Raw genomic sequence first — 20,271 nt, forward strand, 5'->3', positions numbered from 1 at the left:
ATAGTTGAATGCGATCAAACTACATCTTTTCAATCGTGGATTGTAAATTTAACCCCATGGGCCTAGGGAAGGCCCTATAACAATACTTTCGACACAGTTATTATCTCCGCTGCCTCCACCATGTTACACACAGTGCTCACTGCTGATTCTAAAATGCGCCACCTAGTCAATTGCACTATCGTCATCACCTCATCATACTTCATTGACATTACAGGCACACATTGACATAGACCACTGTTGCAATCAACGACACAGTCGCTATCCAAGTAGCATTATAGAGGTAATTATCATTATCATACCTCATTAGCATGTGAACCAATCGCGTCGCGTCCTTTGCGATCACGGCAAAGCCTCATGGAATAATGTCTTTCAACGTTGAATAATTTTTCATATTCCATGCCTACAACTTCAATTTCTTCATAATCCATGGCTAGAAGTTCAATACTAATATAATATCCAAGATAAAGTTACAAGAAGTAGTCAATAGGGGTCTCTCACCTCTCACTGTATGTCCACACTATTCACGCTTGTACGAGGAATACATTCAATGCTGAATCTAACAACACCCAGTGCCCTTACTCTGTATATTAGTCACTGGAAGATGGCCCATTTCACTCCTTGCTTCTACTTCACCTATAGTCTCATTGCAAACGCCTCAGTTCTATGATATCACATTCACTTTCAGCTGTCATGCAACGCAACAACTGTGCTATCTGCCATCGCACATCAACGAAGAAGTGCAGCCGCCCACATTCCACCTCACGTCTGTCCGACCAGCTGCAATCCTCGAGGACGCCCCACTGTACCACGATTTCACTACAATGTTTGACAAGAAGGAGCAGTGCGCGAGATAGGCTAATGAACAGACTTCCCTCGCTTGAGTTTCGGAAGAATGTTCCATATCGCGCTAAGCTGACCACTGCTGACCATGACAGGCGTGCATTGGACTGGTACAGGTTGGAACTGAACATTGAATATGCTGGTGGTGACGCTTTCTGATGAGAAGTTGGTCGTGACTGATGCAGTATCCTTGGACTTGTCCACAGCATCGTTCAATCATTGCTCTCTGAGCTGCCTTGATTCTGTACCCAAATACTAAGACCAAATGCCTGTTGACTGTGCTTTAAGAGAGACTGGCGTCATGCCTAGAGATATGACTGACCCCTATTGGCAAATTTGTATGACTTTATCTTGCCTACCTAGCTGCTGCCTATAGTCTCCCTTTAACTGCGGAACACTTCAAAGTCGATAAAATGCCATGTTCCACCTTTTAATGTGTTCAGACCGCCATTTTCAAAATAATCAAGTCAGGACACTGCCTTCTAGTCTCATAATAAATTTTGCTTTCCTCAATATATAATAACATTTCTTCTTCTTCAATGCTTTCATCATTCCAAACTTCTCCTCCTCTGACTTTTACAGGGGTACAGTCATGGCAATCAAAACCCAAATACTGAGACCAAATGCCTGTTGACTGTGCTTTAAGAGAGACTGGCGCCATGCCTAGTCTCTCTTAAAGCACAGTCAACAGACACCAACCCCCTCAGACTCAGAAACCACAAACGCCCAACCCTTCCTGCTACCCTAATACTTCTGGGTAAGATTCTCATGATTGACAGAGCTCGGAAATGAGAAATACTCAAATACTCATAAAGTCAGTCGCCACTATCTTGACGGTTAGTCTATCACTGCTATTATGTTAAGTTCAAGTAAGCAACAAGTAATTTCCAAAGAGCGGCCTACATACGATTCACGAGGTCACTTTTCATCCTAACGTCGTGTTAGTTAACTCGTGACAAAGTGAAGCAAGACAAAAAACACAATGAATCCGCGCCGTGGGGAACGCATGTGACCGATATCAATGCGGAACAGTCAACTCATAATGTTTACATGGTCAAAAATGAACCAGCTGACGAAATCTAACGATTCTATTTCAAATAATCTTTGCTTTTTAAGTAAAAGGATCCGTCAAGAAGTATACTCTAACTATAAACAGAGTAAAGACGAGTAACCCCTAGCAACCTCATGTGGCACATAGGGCAATGACGTTATACCGTGTCATACTAGGTTACTCCACTGTTCACTCGCTCGATGTAAAAAATAATGTCTGAACTGAGTGACAAGGTATGGATGTTTTCTCGGTTGCCTAGATATCAATATCTGTCTGTCGCTGTTAGTTACAGAAAGACATTGAGTAATGTATCACCATGACCATAAACGGTGCATTCGAGGAAAAGGTCAAGAATGAATAAGTGATGAGGTAAAGCTCAAATGAAATACTGAAGTGTGGCTATGTCGCTCTACCCGGCCATGACGCTTATCAGTGAGTGAATAAACATGCGGGTACGTGTCATATTTGAACTAGCTACTGCAAAACCTGCGTTACCCTGGAGACAGTTACCTTTGTGAACCAGCTTGAAGAATCCAGAATATCCCGCAAGACCTCAACATCACCTGCTTGCCAACCGTGGGGCACTAATTGGACTAATTATTATTCTGGTCACATGATATGTCAACTCGATATGTACACGTATTTGTGTCTTTGAATTTTAGATGTGTCTCTTACTAGATGTTAGAAGGGAAGCGAGAATTGCCTGGGGACTTGTACCACAATTAAGGTATCCGGCCTACGATTATAGGTGATGCGGGACTTGGGGGTGTACAAGTATTATCTCCGGGATTTGCAAATGAGTACGTGTCAACAGTTCGCTGTCTCTTTGTCAAAAGATATCAATCCAAGGCCCGCTTCAGCAGTTGTCTTTACTTCGAAGATAAGCAAGATCCGCTTCGCAGCAGCTGTGATTAGTAGGTATGATATCGAGGAGCTCCGATGTATCACCGGCCTGAGATTCAGGTTTTTTCGCTCCTTCGTCATTACAAAAAGAGCATATCGAGGGGCAAATTATATTGAAAACGGCTGGTTACCAGGATGATGTATCACCGTGTTGTCCGTCCATACAAGCACATCACTGGTAGTCGATGTGATCAGCCAACTTGGATGGACAGAGCGGCGGCCAGACACGAAACCAAGGCGTCCCTGGATGATGTTGATGTTATTACAATATCGATACGACTGTCGGAGTAAACATGATAATATGCCAGATACACTGAGCCATCGATTTACCCTCAAAGAATGAAACAGCGTTTGTACCATAGCGGTCCTTTGATCTCTATGATTACACTAATCAGTTGCAACAGAAAAAGGCGGAAGAACCCACTCACGGAAATGTCGCCTTGGACGTTTTTTTCCCGGAAAATACGCAGCCAAATATATTGCATAGGATTTCCAATGTTGTTCGTGGAGATGTCAATTATAGTCCTGCATGGTTCTTACGCAATGGTGGGGAAAAGGAGATCCATGGGGGTCACGGTTGGTGTGAGGTGATAGAGGGATCCTGTATTAACATCTGGACTTGCATGTGATAAATTGAGGGGATAATTCCGAGCTCATTTTTATTGAATGTCTTCGATGTTGGGACATAATAAGCTGAGCAAGCATTGAACGATAATCGTGATAATCCAACAGTTAAACAGTGCAAGATGAATGATGTGAACCGGGTTTGTTTTGCATCATATCGATGTTGACGATGAAATCTCATGAGAGGAAGGCTTGTGGTTCTCTAAGACGAAGCTTTTCCTCCAGTTCATATTCAGTAGAACCTACCTATCAATGATACCTTTGTGACTGACAAGTTGTCCTTGATAGAGAGGTGACACGGTCCAGACTTGAGAAGTCACATTGGATGGAGACAACCACTTTGGGTACAAAACTAGTGTCCTTAATATAGAGCGTGGGATGTCCGCTATATGAAATATACCACTGTACTTACACATTTTTTCTCAACTCGAGAAAAGCACTTGATGGAGTGCTTTTCCTTAAGTGGAGACATTTGACTTCTTTTGTTTACATTCTACGAACCACTAACCTACATATGCAAATCATGTGGACTAATGTCAGTATGACGTCATCATATTATAGAGTTCACGTTTTCACATGTAACGCGTCACTGTTTACATGTCATTCATGACGTGAAGAACGAACAAGTCATTTCTGAAGAGCGGGCTACATACGATTCGCGATGTCACTTTGCACATTTAGCTCGTGTTTTTAAACTTGAGTCAGTTAACTCGTGACAAGTGAAACATGCAAACGTGAATCCTTTAATCTCCGGTCCAACGAACGCGTACTTTCGCTCCGAAGCAAATGCTAACCATCCTCAGATAGGGAGATTGCGGTCAGTTGCTGTAAACGTAAACGATCCAACCTTGGGTCAGGAATTGGCACAGTGACGTCGGACGAGGCTGGTGGGAAACATGGCATATTGGTTTATATGCGAAAGTCTTACAGTGATCACGCGCTTTATCATAAGTGTTTGTTTGTGTCGCAAGTCACGTCGTCCATCTTCAGGTCACGTGACTTGAGGTATATGATCGAGCGCATCTGCTTTCGTTCCAACAGACCTTGGCGGACCTTGGCGAAGGACCAACTACTTGAAAATTGTAGGAAATTTCTCTTTCTTGTAGGTAGGTTTTGTTTTCATTTGATACATTTTCATATTTTTCCAAATTTTATAAGTTAGTCACTAACTTGGTGCTTCCTCTACAGAAGTCCGTGGCTTAACTGCAGGAGTCTGGTTACACTAAGATAAATCCAAGTAAAGTTCCTATCATAAATAGGGGCCTTACCTGTTTTTGCAACATCGGTTTGAAAGCCTGATCAACTGATTGGGTTTCCTGCATCGCCTCGCCATAGTTTGATGAAGGGCCATACGAGGACTTTGTTTACAGTCCGAGGTTGGATTTGCCCGGAGAAGTGGTTTGCCATGATTTAGAGAGATGGGAGATACTCGGAGAGATGGAGTACTAGTATCTGGTAGCTTGTTTGACAATCTTTGTTTACCCCCTTTACTACTTTTTCAGGAAATTCATAAAATCGCAGATATGGCCTGGAGAAGCGAGATACTTAACGGGGTGATGGCTGTGAGGTACGCAGGGGCTACTCCAGGCTACATCATCGTCTACGGGGACAGCTCGGACGCCATCCTCACCAGTGACACCGGAGAAACCCTGATAGCAGCCGGAGAACTAGGCCGAGGACGAGTGGTGGTTTTCTCCCATGAAGTGTTCGTCAAGAGCTACACCCGAAATGACTTGATGAGGAACAATAGTACGCTGTTGGAGAACGTTAGGAGTTGGGTGAACGGAGGGCGAAACTCGGTGATAGTCGATGTGAACAGGATGCAAGACCTGGAAAGTATCCCACAAAATGGATTCCTGGTGTGGGCTGGCGGGAACAAGAATACGAGTACGGCCATGATGCAACAGATGTTGGACTACGTCCGGGACGGCGGGAGCCTCGTCTGCGGAGTCTGTCCCTGGGGTTACGCCCAAGTGAATCACATCACTGTGGAAGAAATGCCTATCAACTTCATCTTGAAAGAGTTAGGGATGTGCTACGCAACCTATGACGAGTACTTCAGTGCACCTGACCAGATCATGGTTCGCGACAACTGCGCTGATGTTGCCAGGTTTGACCGGGCGCTCGACCTGCTGAAGCGTGGCGGCGATTTGAGCAAAGTCAAGAAGGTTTTGCGAAATGTCGGGAGCATTCCCCTGGAGGCGTATCCAGATATCAAGCCAGAAATTGAAGCTTTGGGGCGTAGCTATCCTTCGATTCCACCAACAAGTGATAAACCTGCTAGAAGTGAGGAGGAAAAGCTTGTAGCGACGTTGATGTGCCAAGTCATGATAAAGGAGGGCATGGCTGGTCATGTAGTGGTTGCAGATGGCGTCAACGAACTACCCGGCACCTTCGAAAACCAACCAAGATTGGAAACAGTCAGAGTGACCATCGAGGGAAAAGAGAAGCAGTGCGTGCCAACCGGGTGCTACCTGCCTGCGGGAACGGAATTGACCTTGTCTTGGAATGTGTTGAGCGGTGCGTCTAGTGGCTGGTCCGTCGTCGTCGGGGCACACACGGATGAGCTCTACAATGTCGCAGACCCATTGCGGAGATGGCCCAAGGTCAGCATGAAGAAGGCCTTGAACGGTGGTTTCGTGAAGCTTTGCAACCCATTTGGCGGACAGGTTTATCTCCAGAGTCCTGAGAGGCAGGGTAAACTTAGAGTGAGCTTGGACAACGTCGTACCTTCACCGAGGTTCACCTACGAAACTGCCAAAGACTGGGAGAGCGTAGAAGCAAAGAAACCAGGGCTATGGTGCGATATCTCCGGAGACCTGATCACCTTTACGTTGCCTTCCAAGTCAGTTCGTCACCTGAAGGACTTGGGAGCGAGTATGAGGCATTGGGACGATGTCGTGAGGTCGCATATAGACCTCCGTGGGATTGACCCGTCTCGAGGCCGTGGCCAGTGGGTGGTGACCGACGAGCAGCCTAGTGTCGGGTACATGCATTCTGGATACCCCATCGTCACCCATCTTGATGTGGCAGATCCAAATCGCGTAAGTATCCCTCTGCAGTCTTTCATCGCCTTTGTCTCCAACCATCAACATCTTCTTTGAGATACTAAGAGAAGAGAATATCGATAACTGATCAATACAGTCATAAATTGTATAGTCTTATCTCGATATCAGCAGACTGATTTTAAAGTGACAGTTAAACATTCCGTGGCGGATTGCTATCAGAAATCCCACTTTACCCAGTTCATTGATGTGGCAGATTATGCATTGTCGTCATGTCCGATTCCAATGAGTTCTGCTTAGCGGAACAACTTGCGTGGTCTGTCCGACAATCTTCAGGTTTTATCGTAGAGTTCAAATTTGATATAACGGAGGGGTGGTGTCTGAATTCGTTTCTTTTTATATTGTATTTACAGAGAGGTTCGGACCCGTTTCTCTTGTTCGGCGATAGCATCCCAAACCCGACTGCAGGAGGCTTCTGGGGGATGTTCCATGAACTTGGCCACAACTTTCAAGACCCGTCGTGGACCTGGAGTGGCACTGGTGAGGTCACAGTCAACATCTTCACCATGCACGCTTTCGATGCCATGAGCACCAGGAAACCGTGGGAGCACGACTTTGTGAAAAGAGAAATGCAAAAGGCGAAAAGGTATCTCGATGGCGGCGCAGATTACGAGAAATGGAAAAAGGACGCCTTTCTAGCCCTGTACATCTATGCACAACAAGCGAGGGACTTCGGCTGGGATGCCTTTAAGAGGGTCTTCAAAGAGTACGAGGCGCTCCCGGATAGTGCCAAGCCGAAGAGCGAGGAGGACAAGATAACGGAATGGATGAAGCGGTTCTCGCTCACTACCGGGAGGAACCAGTGTCCGGCGTTTGAGTTCTGGGGCTTCCCTCATACCGACGAAGCGGTGAAGTCTGTGAAGCAACTTCCGCCGTACCTTCCCTCGGATGAGATAACCAAGGATATGTCACCGCAGAGGGCGAAGGACATTACGATGAAATACATGACCATGTAGAAGAGCTGTCGTCACAGCGAGAACGGCAAGGTCAAGTCTGTCGTGTTCTCTTGGGGACTTTAAGTCAATGAGCAATCGGATCGGTTTGATGAAACATTCCTATATACCAATCGATATTAATAGAGCTACGACTCTCAAATCTAGTTGAGAGGGGCTATGGGTAATGGTGTATACTTTAATCATGATAGTGGTAGTTTCTTGGCGGCAAATTTGTCATGCCAAAGATGAAAATATGTTATAAGTCCAAATATTTTTTCACTTGTTTTTTTTCTACTCAAAATGGAGAAACATCATCAGCCCCCAAAAAATGTTTGGCTTTGAAAATTGTTCAGAATTTTGAACTTATGAAAATTTTCAACTCTGCAAGATGAAAAAATGTCTAAGTCCATATATTTTTTTCACTTGTTTTTTTTCTGCTCAAAATGAAGAAACATCATCAGCCCAAAACATTTCTGGCTTCGAAAATTTTTCAGAATTTTGAACTTATGATTTTTGAAACATCATCAGTTCAAACTCTTCAAAAATTAACCTCGAGCACTCGGCTCTCTTTCGTGTCAGCAGCATCCACACTGCTGGTGTTCTAATATCAACTTTACGTCCTCCCCGATCGTTGTTGATATCACATCTTTCAAACTTGTTTTTCCGCCTCAATCAACCTGTTTTTGAAAACAATCTTCGTGAGCCCAAGGAGGATTCCGCGGTGACGTCACGGCTTTTCCAAGATGGTGCTGCAGATTGTAAACAAAGTCGATCCACGGCCAAGGGAAAATCAAGTGATCAAATAAAGTTAGATTTTTCGCATCAAATCAGAGTTATTTGTACTTTTCTGCTATGAAATAAGTCTTCAGACAATAAAATATCATTTGAATAATGGAAAGTTCTGTTTTGATGGGGAAAAATAGGGTTTTTAAAACCATATAGCCGGGCACCGATCTTCCAAAATTAGCGATGGTTTCAAAACAGCATAAGAAACACCTCGGCGTCCGTTTGCGTGCTAGCTCAGAAACGTCACGTCAACACAAGAATGCCCTTCAAAATAACTGGTATCACAGTTGTTTTTGTATCTATTCGTGTCAGACTAAGGTGAACTTCTTTACAGATGATAAATCAATGTGATACGAATATCCCCTCAGGCGATCAACTTGCAATGAAATTCAACTGACTTTTAGAGATGAATTGATCGCGCCGGGGTTTCAGTGTAGGTTGATCTATGTTAGTCCTGCTATTGGGAAAATGTAATGTTGCTGGTGATCAATAACCACTGACCCTCGTAAACCAATGCCGATTGCTCCTCTCTTCACTGAAGTGAAGAGCTCTGGATGGTTCATGATCCGCCCACGCTGGCCCGTCTCGCATGTTGTACGTTCACGCATCCTCCCGTCCCGTCAAAAACCCGAACGTGTTTTCAATTTCTCATAACGTCCGTTATATTTCAACACTACACTACACAACCATGTAATTATTCTAGCATTTCGTTGCTCTATATCCTGTATACATATACAGTGCACTTGTTACGCAGTGTAATTATGTACTTCAACGGTGTCAATTACGGCGAGAATCACTATAGAAGCCTGAGAAGGTGGTACCTCCCTTCTGATGGCTTTGATTTAAGAGATGCACGTACTTTCAGCGACGGTGAAATTCCACACTTGATGATGAATCATCCATTATGTGTTATTGATGGCAGGAGGCATTTGACCCGACAGCACCATGCTTTATATCACCGCGCTGCGCAAATTGAAGCTTATTAGAAGGCGAATTTCACGTATCAGTCGAGCAGAAACAGAAACCATGATAGAGATTATCGATTCATGAGATGATCGAGTCCAACCCATTTTCATTGTATTCACCAAATTCTCATTGATTACTCGTATGTTTTTACGTCGAATTAAGCAAGCTTAGTGACCATGGTAGCCCACTGTCTAATGACGTTGCAATTCTTAAAATAAGGTTAAAGACTGTCGCCTATTTCTATTAATTGGATACATGCTGAGTTCTTGCCGGACATCTGCGGACTATCGGATAATAATGTCAACCACGTGTCGGGGGACATGAAGCCTCAATGTGCTAATAATTGCAAGAAACCTCGCAAATACTGTAAAGAGTTTCCTGACATGATTAGACGACGGCTCATTTGCGGCGGCTGAACGGTCAGATAGAGCTCGTGGAGGTTCTCTGGTTGCGGCTGCTGTCATGGCCCGGTTTTCAGCTGCGGTCGCCGCGCGGGGGCCGAAACTACACACTACGCTCCAGCATTGAGTAATGTATCACCATGACCATAAACGGTGCATTCGAGGAAAAGGTCAAGAATGAATAAGTGATGAGGTAAAGCTCAAATGAAATACTGAAGTGTGGATATGTCGCTCTACCCGGCCATGACGCTTATCAGTGAGTGAATAAACATGCGGGTACGTGTCATATTTGAACTAGCTACTGCAAAACCTGCGTTACCCTGGAGACAGTTACCTTTGTGAACCAGCTTGAAGGATCCAGAATATCCCGCAAGACCTCAACATCACCTACTTGCCAACCGTGGGGCACTAATTGGACTAATTATTATTCTGGTCACATGATATGTCAACTCGATATGTACACGTATGTGTATCTTTGAATTTTAGATGTGTCTCTTACTAGATGTTAGAAGGGAAGCGAGAATGCCTGGGGACTTGTACCACAATTAAGGTATCCGGCCTACGATTATAGGTGATGCGGGACTTGGGGGTGTACAAGTATTATCTCCGGGATTTGCAAATGAGTACGTGTCAGTTCGCTGTCACTTTGTCAAAAGATATCCAATCCAAGGCCCACTTCAGCAGTTGTCTTTACTTCGAAGATAAGCAAGATCCGCTTCGCAGCAGCTGTGATTAGTAGGTATAATATCGAGGAGCTCCGATGTATCACCGGCCTGAAATTCAGGTTTTTTCGCTCCTTCGTCATTACAAAAAGAGCATATCGAGGGGCAAATTATATTGAAAACGGCTGGTTACCAGGATGATGTATCACCGTGTTGTCCGTCCATACAAGCACATCACTGGTAGTCGATGTGATCAGCCAACTTGGATGGACAGAGCGGCGACCAGACACGAAACAAAGGCGTCCCTGGATGATGTTGATGTTATTACAATATCGATACGACTGTCGGAGTAAACATGATAATATGCCAGATACGCTGAGCCATCGATTTACCCTCAAAGAATGAAACAGCGTTTGTACCATAGCGGTCCTTTGACCTCTATGATTACACTAATCAGTTGCAACAGAAAAAGGGGGAAGAACCCACTCACGTAAATGTCGCCTTGGACGTTTTTTTCCCGGAAAATACGCCGCCAAATATATTGCATAGGATTTCCAATGTTGTTCGTGGAGATGTCAATTATAGTCCTGCATGGTTCTTACGCAATGGTGGGGAAAAGGAGATCCATGGGGGTCGCGGTTGGTGTGAGGTGATAGAGGGATCCTGTATTAACATCTGGACTTGCATGTGATAAATTGAGGGGATAATTCCGAGCTCATTTTTATTGAATGTCTTCGATGTTGGGACATAATAAGCTGAGCAAGCATTGAACGATAATCGTGATAATCCAACAGTTAAACAGTGCAAGATGAATGATGTGAACCGGGTTTGTTTTGCATCATATCGATGTTGACGATGAAATCTCATGAGAGGAAGGCTTGTGGTTCTCTAAGACGAAGCTTTTCCTCCAGTTCATATTCAGTAGAACCTACCTATCAATGATACCTTTGTGACTGACAAGTTGTCCTTGATAGAGAGGTGACACGGTCCAGACTTGAGAAGTCACATTGGATGGAGACAACCCACTTTGGGTACAAAACTAGTGTCCTTAATATAGAGCGTGGGATGTCCGCTATATGAAATATCCCACTGTACCTACATATTTTTTCTCAATTCGAGAAAAGCACTTGATGGAGTGCTTTTCCTTAAGTGGAGACATTTGACTTCTTTTGTTTACATTCTACGAATCACTATCCTAGATATGCGGTACATGTGCACTAATGTCAGTATGTCGTCATCATATTATAGAGTTCACGTTTTCACATGTAACGCGTCACTGTTTACATGTCATTCATGACGTGAAGAACGAACAAGTCATTTCTGAAGAGCGGGCTACATACGATTCGCGATGTCACTTTGCACATTTACCTCGTGTTTTTAAACTTGAGTCAGTCAACTCGTGACAAGTGAAACATGCAAACGTGAATCCTTTAATCTCCGGCCCAACGAACGCGTACTTTCGCTCCGAAGCAAATGCTAACCATCCTCAGATAGGGAGATTGCGGTCAGTTGCTGTAAACGTAAACGATCCAACCTTGGGTCAGGAATTGGCACAATGACGTCGGACGAGGCTGGTGGGAAACATGCCATATTGGTTTATATGCGGAAGTCTTACAGTGATCACGCGCTTTATCATAAGTGTTTGTTTGTGTCGCAAGTCACGTGGTCCATCTTCAGGTCACGTGACTTGAGGTATATGATCGAGCGCATCTGCTTTCGTTCCAACAGACCTTGGCGGACCTTGGCGAAGGACCAACTACTTGAAAATTGTAGGAAATTTCTCTTTCTTGTAGGTAGGTTCTGTTTTCATTTGATACATTTTCATATTTTTCCAAATTTTATAAGTTAGTCACTAACTTGGTGCTTCCTCTACAGAAGTCCGCGGCTTAACTGAACGAGTCTGGTTACACTAAGATAAATACAAGTAAAGTTCCTATCATAAATATGGGCCTTACCTGTTTTTGCAACATCGGTTTGAAAGCCTGATCAACTGATTGGGTTTCCTGTATCGCCTCGCCATAGTTGGATGAAGGGCCATACGAAGACTTTGTTTACAGTCCGAGGTTAGATTTGCCCGGAGAAGTGATTTGCCATGATTCAGAGAGGTGAAAGATACTCGGAGAGATGGAGTACTAGTATCTGTAGCTTGTTTGACAATCTTTGTTTACCCCCTTTACTACTTTTTCAGGAAATACATAAAATCGCAGAAATGGCCTGGAGAAGCGAGATACTTAACGAGGTGATGGATGTGAGGTACGCAGGGGCTACTCCAGGCTACATCATCGTCTACGGGGACAGCTCGGACGCCATCCTCACCAGTGACACCGGAGAAACCCTGATAGCAGCCGGAGAACTAGGCCGAGGACGAGTGGTGGTTTTCTCCCATGGAGTGTTCGTCAAGAGCTACACCCGAAATGACTCGATGAGGAACAACAGTACGCTGTTGGAGAACGTTAGGAGTTGGGTGAACGGAGGGCGAAACTCGGTGATAGTCGATGTGAACGGGGTGCAAGACCTGGAAACGATCCCACAAAATGGATTCCTGGTGTGGGCTGGCGGGAACAAGAATACGAGTACGGCCATGATGCAACAGATGTTGGACTACGTCCGGGGCGGCGGGAGCCTCGTCTGCGGAGTCTGTCCCTGGGGTTACGCCCAGGTGAATCACATCACTGTGGAAGAAATGCCTATCAACTTCATCTTGAAAGAGTTAGGGATGTGCTACGCAACCTATGACGAGTACTTCAGTGCACCTGACCAGATCATGGTTCGCGACAACTGCGCTGATGTTGCCAGATTTGACCGGGCGCTCGACCTGCTGAAGCGTGGCGGCGATTTGCGCAAAGTCAAGAAGGTTTTGAGCAATGTCGGGAGCATTCCCCTGGAGGCGTATCCAGATATCAAGCCAGAAATTGAAGCTTTGGGGCGGAGCTATCCTTCGATTCCACCAACAAGTGATAATCCTGCAAGAAGTGAGGAGGAAAAGCTTGTCGCGACGTTGATGTGCCAAGTCATGATAAAGGAGGGCATGGCTGGTCGTGTAGTGGTTGCAGATGGCGTCAACGAACTACCCGGCACCTTCGAAAACCAACCAAGATTGGAAACAGTCAGAGTGACCATCGAGGGAAAAGAGAAGCAGTACGTGCCAACCGGGTGCTACCTGCCTGCGGGAACGGAATTGACCTTGTCTTGGAATGTGTTGAGCGGTGCGTCTAGTGGCTGGTCCGTCGTCGTCGGGGCACACACGGATGAGCTCTACAATGTCGCAAATCCATTGCGGAGATGGCCCAAGGTCAGCATGAAGAAGGCCTTGAATGGTGGTTTCGTGAAGCTTTGCAACCCATTTGGCGGACAGGTTTATCTACAGAGTCCTGAGAGGCAGGGTAAACTTAGAGTGAGCTTGGACAACGTCGTACCTTCACCGAGGTTCACCTACGAAACTGCCAAAGACTGGGAGAGCGTAGAAGCAAAGAAACCAGGGCTATGGTGCGATATCTCCGGAGACTTGATCACATTCACGTTGCCTTCCAAGTCAGTTCGTCACCTGAAGGACTTGGGAGCGAGTATGAGGCATTGGGACGATGTCGTGAGGTCGCATATAGACCTCCGTGGGATTGACCCTTCTCGAGGCCGTGGCCAGTGGGTGGTGACCGACGAGCAGCCTAGTGTCGGGTACATGCATTCTGGATACCCCATCGTCACCCATCTTGATGTGGCAGATCCAAATCGCGTAAGTATCCCTCTGCAGTCTTTCATCGTCCTTGTCCCCAACCTTCAACATCTTCTTTGAGATACTAAGAGAAGAGAATATCGATAACTGATCAATACAGTCATAAATTGTATAGTCTTATCTCGATATCAGCAGACTGATTTTAAAGTGACAGTTAAACATCCCGTGGCGGATTGCTATCAGAAATACCACTTTACCCAGTTCATTGGTGTGGCAGATTATGCATTGTCGTCATGTCCGATTCCAATGAGTTCTGCTAAGCGGAACAACTTGCGTGGTCTGTCCGACAATCTTCAGGTTTTATCGTAGAGTTCAAATTTGATATAACGGAGGGGTGGTGTCTGAATTCGTTTCTTTTTATATTGTATTTACAGAGAGGTTCGGGCCCGTTTCTCTTGTTCGGCGATAGCATCCCAAACCCGACTGCAGGAGGCTTCTGGGGGATGTTCCATGAACTTGGCCACAACTTTCAAGACCCGTCGTGGACCTGGGATGGCACTGGTGAGGTCACAGTCAACATCTTCACCATGCACGCTTTCGATGCCATGAGCAACAGGAAACCGTGGGAGAACGTCTTTGTGAAAAGAGACATGCAAAAGGCGAAAAGGTATCTCGATGGCGGCGCAGATTACGAGAAATGGAAAAAGGACGCCTTTCTAGCCCTGTACATCTATGCACAACAAGCGAGGGACTTCGGCTGGGATGCCTTTAAGAGAGTCTTCAGAGAGTACGAGGCGCTCCCGGATAGTGCCAAACCGAAGAGCGAGGAGGACAAGATAACGGAATGGATGAAGCGGTTCTCGCTCACTACCGGGAGGAACCAGTGTCCGGCGTTTGAGTTCTGGGGCTTCCCTCATACCGACGAAGCGGTGAAGTCTGTGAAGCATCTTCCGCCGTACCTTCCCTCGGATGAGATAACCAAGGATATGGCACCGCAGAGGGCGAAGGACATTACGATGAAATACATGACCATGTAGAAGAGCTGTCGTCACAGCGAGAACGGCAAGGTCATGTCTGCCGTATTCTCTTGGGGACTTTAAGTCAATAAGCAATCGGATCGGTTTGATGAAACATTCCTATTATACCAATCGATATTAATAGAGCTACGACTCTCAAATCTAGTTGAGAGGGGCTATGGGTAATGGTGTATACTTTAATCATGATAGTGGTAGTTTCTTGGCGGCAAATTTGTCATGCCACAGATGAAAAATGTTTTAAGTCCAAATATCTTTTCACTTGTTTTGAATGCCCTTCAAAATAACTGGTATCACAGTTGTTTTTGTATCTATTCGTGTCAGACTAAGGTGAACTTCTTTACAGATGATAAATCAATGTGATACGAATATCCCCTCAGGCGATCAACTTGCAATGAAATTCAACTGACATTTAGAGATGAATTGATCGCACCGGGGTTTCAGTGTAGGTTGATCTATGTTAGTCCTGCTATTGGGAAAATGTAATGTTGCTGGTGATCAATAACCACTGACCCTCGTAAACCAATGCCGAGTGCTCCTCCCTTCACTGAAGTGAAGAGCTCTGGATGGTTCATGATCCGCCCACGCTGGCTCGTCTCGCATGTTGTACGTTCACGCATCCTCCCGTCCCGTCAAAAACCCGAACGTGTTTTCAATTTCTCATAACGTCCGTTATATTTCAACACTACACAACCATGTAATTATTCTAGCATTTCGTTGCTCTATATCCTGTATACATATACAGTGCACTTGTTACGCAGTGTAATTATGTACTTCAACGGTGTCAATTACGGCGAGAATCACTATAGAAGCCTGAGAAGGTGGTACCTCCCTTCTGATGGCTTTGATTTAAGAGATGCACGTACTTTCAGCGACGGTGAAATTCCACACTTGATGATGAATCATCCATTATGTGTTATTGATGGCAGGAGGCATTTGACCCGACAGCACCATGCTTTATATCACCGCGCTGCGCAAATTGAAGCTTATTAGAAGGCGAATTTCACGTATCAGTCGAGCAGAAACAGAAACCATGATAGAGATTATCCATTCATGAGCTGATCGAGTCCAACCCATTTTCATTGTATTCACCAAATTCTCATTGATTACTCGTATGTTTTTACGTCGAATTAAGCAAGCTTAGTGACCGTGGGTAGCCCACTGTCTAATGACGTTGCAATTCTTAAAATAAGGTTAAAGACATATGCTGTCGCCTATTTCTATTAATTGGATACATGCTGAGTTCTTGCCGGACATCTGCGGACTATCGGATAATAATGTCAACCACGTGTCGGGGGACCTGGAGCCTCAATGTGCTAATAATTGCAAGAAACCTCGCAAATACACCTGTAAAGAGTTTCCTAACATGATTAGACGACGGCTCATTTGCGGCGGCTGAACGGTCAGATAGAGCTCGTGGAGGTTCTCTGGTTGCGGCTGCTGTCATGGCCCGGTTTTCGGCTGCAGTCACCGCGCGGGCGCCGTAGCGTTTATTTAGTTATTTAAAAGTCCTTCTGGTGTGGTTGACATCTATCGACAATACATTCCGCCTCACCAACCGCCAGCGGGTAATCTTGATAACCAATACCCGCTACCGCCAAAGTGTAAGTTTTGCCGCGGTGACCACGGCAGAGCGCGAAATCGCTCGATAGGAATCAGTCCCCGATGCGAGAAACGCCTCAATTTTTTAACGAGGCGCGCGCCAACGTATTTGTCTGTTAAACATTCTCAGTACAATTGACATGTTGTTAGGAGACCGTTACGAGGTTTGGTTCCTGGCAGACGATAGTCGGGTTTTGCTCTGGTAATTTCATCTCAGTTCGGAAGCACTGTAGCTAATGTAGAAAGCTTACTAATGAACTCCTGTCCGTTATGCGACAGACACTTCCTCCTTCATCTCGGTCGGCATGGTGGCGGAACTGACTGAAACACTTCCTCCCTGGCATGCCTTGGCTCGGGCGGCATGGCAGCACTAAAACATCGATCAGCGAGAGAATCAAAGGAGACATGCCGCAAAATTTGACTCTGCATCTCAATTCTTCCCATCCGATAAGGCCTAACGCAAAGTATGGCTGGGAAGTATCAGGTGGACCAGCCTACATGTATGTATACGAACTGGTAGGACTGGCCGGTGGTGACGGGTCTGCCTTGGGCCGCTCTGCCTTCGCTATCGAAATATCTCGACAGGGCATAATTGCCTTCTTCAGAACATAACAAGGAACTCATTTCCCGGCAGACGATTCTCGATCATTTCCACCACCTGCGTTATCTGTTATCGTGGTCCTGACAGGAAATATCCTTAATACCTGCATGGAGTCCAAGGAATATCATTAAAGCGGAACAAAGCGCTCATTCACCGGCAAACGATTTGTCTTCGGACGATCCTCGATCATTTTTACCGTTCCGTTTATCAGAAAATCCGCAGGGGTATCGGGGGCCGCCGGTGTGGCCTCAATCAATTCATCCCCCGAGTGGTTTTATGTCAGATCGCCTTCCAATAGCATTGGTTGATTGTAAGGATTACATTTGATCGCGGACTCAGTTTAACACTTTTATGGTTAACTGAAGACCGGTGTAACTGTCGAAAATGTCCCGTTATCGATTAAGTCGTATGAGCTTATGGGTCAATTTCGATTTGATTGACAAATCGTGGGATCAGCTCAGTACACACGAATATTCAGCACCCGCCCATATCTTACCTCAAATGCTGTGCTCATAATGATAAGAGTACCGGAATCCTTTGATGATCTTGGTTACTGCCAACTGTGGTCGAGATATATTTTCTTCGTCTTCGTCTTCCTTCTTCTTCTTAACCTATGACAGCATCAAATTCTCGTTCTACGGCTGAATAATAACAACGATAACGAGAAAGTTCATGTAGGTAAATGATCGACGAGAATCTCGCCAATTCATTACCTTGAGTGGTTTCTGAGAACGTCATAATATGGTACATTCGGAAATGAAATCACTTTCAAATACTCAAGGAAATTAATGTCAGAGTATAGCGGTATCTTCTTTTGTATGGTCATCGCATGGTATGCCAACAATTTTGCGAACTAAAGAGGCAGGGGCCATCGTGGAATTCGATTCTTGTATGTAATCGATATTGGGCAGACCAACCAACATGTAAACGGACCAGTTGTTAGAAAGCATGTCGGCTCAGAACAGCAAGCTGATATGTCGTTTCTGTGATCAATGTAACAACATGACGACATGATGTTAAATGAGCTAACCCCTTTCCAACAACCTGGGCCTAGGAGGGTAGAACATGTAGAATGAGTCATTATCCTAGCTGCTGATGACAAGATTCCCCAACATAAAACAAACCGTCTGCCAGAAGCAGTCCTCTCAAGAGACGCCAGCAGCGGGATGCAATACTCCGGTGAGATATACAGCAGTGAACACGGCAAGGACTAATAGGCAGACAAGACGGAGAGGAAATTAATCACCATCGTGACCTTTTGTTTGTTGCCATTAAACATCACAGGCAAGCAGATTGATATAAGCTTTTTGTTTAATGGCCAAAGGATTAAGAAGGAAACAAGGTTTATTGGATGACTTGACTTTTCTCGTTTGACTCAGCAATTTTGGTTGATGGAACATTTAACCCTTTGTTATTTTTCAAGATCGGTGGATTGCTAATTTGCATGGCGAAAGAGTCTATGCATGTATCTCCTTGCCATCCAAGACCCTTGGTCCGAAGGTTCAGTCTGCCAACATAAAACTAACAATCGACCCTATTCGCCTTCTTGTTTGGCTGTGATTTATCAAATTCCTATCAGAAACTAACGGAACCTTGACCACATTTCTCTTTCTAGTTTGGCTCGGATGCTTCAGCCACAGTGGGATGCTACTGGTCTCACCCATTGTCACAGCCATCTGTAAGCGAAAGAGTCCACGCCTGCTGGCCGTCTGTGGCGGTATAGTGTCTTCCCTTGGCTGCCTCTTCCTCTCATTCTCAACAGAATTCTACCAACATTTCATTAGCTACGGGATACTCGCCCTCGGAACCAGCATCACCATGACGACTGCTAACATCATGGTGGGACGCTACTTCAAAGTGAGGAGAGAACTTGCAGAACTGGTCGTGATTTCAGGCTCTGGTCTTGGACAAAGCGTGATGTCTACATTTGCTGCTAAGCTGATTCGGTACGTGTCCTGGTCGACTGATCTGCCCGATATGGTTCCACTTTTACTTAGATCTTTCCTCGATACTGCCACCAGCGCGGCCAAAACTATACAATCGATCCCAGCAGGTAGTTGGCACTACAAATTACCCGTTGGTATCCCGTTAGTTTATAACGGCGCTAAGCGAATCAAATAACGCCAACCTCAACAGCGTGTAAGGTCAGGTTCGATCAATTTGTATCAAAACTTGACATAACGAATTGGTTTCCCCTTTCCGGTTGAGGCCCATCGACTACCCCGCAAAGAGTTTCGTGAGGGTCGATGTTATCAAGTCTTGAGAAGACTCGGGCCTGTGAGGGTCGATGTTATCAAGTCTTGAGAAGACTCGGGCCTGTGAGGGTCGATGTTATCAAGTCTTGAGAAGACTCGGGCCTGTGAGGGTCGATGTTATCAAGTCTTGAGAAGACTCGAGCCTGTAGACACCAACTTTTGTACCTGACCTGTTATGACAACTTATTGTAAGCTATTGTCTGTTTCAGTGTGATAGGCTGGATGAGAGTAATGCAGTGTTTCGCCGGTTTCATGTTCCTGACCTTCGTCTCTGGGTGCCTCTATCGCTCAGCCTCTTTATACCATCCGAGAAGAAAGGTCATCCTTCATATGAAAAATCAAAAGCGGCCGAAAACCGCGCAACGAGACACGCCGAAGCCTCCCTATCGGGACTTTAGGGCCTTGAGGATGAGGATCGTTCAAGTTATTGTTCTATCTGCTGCATTGGTTTCATTCGGAGTCTATACGCCTTTTATATTTGTGGTAAGTACGTTTTGCTTTGAACGCCTCACGCAATGAAATATTCACGGTTCTGTAGGATATTACACATGTGCATTGCATATTATGCCATCTCAGTCACATCCCACCTCATCACGCCACGCCACGCCACGCCACGCCACGCCACGCCACGCCACGCCACGCCACGCCACGCCACGCCACGCCACGCCACGCCACGCCACGCCACGCCACGCCACGCCACGCCACGCCACGCCACGCCACGCCACGCCACGCCACGCCACGCCACGCCACGCCACGCCACGCCACGCCACGCCACGCCACGCCACGCCACGCCACGCCACGCCACACCACGCCACGCCACGTCACGTCACATCACATCACGTCACATCACATCACATCTGATTCACATCACATCAC

At 45.7% G+C, this 20,271-nt stretch overlaps 3 protein-coding genes across 3 annotated transcripts in view; all 3 read left to right on the top strand.

Moving 5' to 3' along the window:
• LOC135487447 (monocarboxylate transporter 12-like) overlaps positions 1 to 20,271 on the top strand; it is a 29,429-nt gene that overhangs the window by 2,738 nt on the left and 6,420 nt on the right. The window contains exons 2-3 of the mRNA XM_064771096.1: positions 18,756 to 19,086; positions 19,605 to 19,878. Of these exons, the coding sequence (XP_064627166.1) occupies positions 18,756 to 19,086; positions 19,605 to 19,878 (605 nt within the window). The remainder of the gene's footprint in view (positions 1 to 18,755; positions 19,087 to 19,604; positions 19,879 to 20,271) is intronic.
• Positions 4,463 to 8,233, top strand: LOC135487445 (TRPM8 channel-associated factor homolog). Its single transcript, XM_064771094.1, has 3 exons — positions 4,463 to 4,520; positions 4,921 to 6,462; positions 6,837 to 8,233. Exons 2-3 carry the CDS (start codon positions 4,942 to 4,944, stop codon positions 7,437 to 7,439), a joined length of 2,124 nt encoding a protein of 707 aa, XP_064627164.1. The 5' UTR covers positions 4,463 to 4,520; positions 4,921 to 4,941; the 3' UTR covers positions 7,440 to 8,233.
• LOC135487446 (TRPM8 channel-associated factor homolog) lies at positions 11,967 to 15,228 on the top strand. The gene is made up of 3 exons (XM_064771095.1): positions 11,967 to 12,022; positions 12,422 to 13,963; positions 14,338 to 15,228. The coding sequence occupies exons 2-3, from the start codon at positions 12,443 to 12,445 to the stop codon at positions 14,938 to 14,940; spliced, it is 2,124 nt and encodes a 707-aa protein (XP_064627165.1). The 5' UTR covers positions 11,967 to 12,022; positions 12,422 to 12,442; the 3' UTR covers positions 14,941 to 15,228.

This window comes from Lineus longissimus, chromosome 5 (genome assembly GCF_910592395.1).
Source record: "Lineus longissimus chromosome 5, tnLinLong1.2, whole genome shotgun sequence".
NCBI lineage: Eukaryota > Metazoa > Nemertea > Pilidiophora > Heteronemertea > Lineidae > Lineus > Lineus longissimus.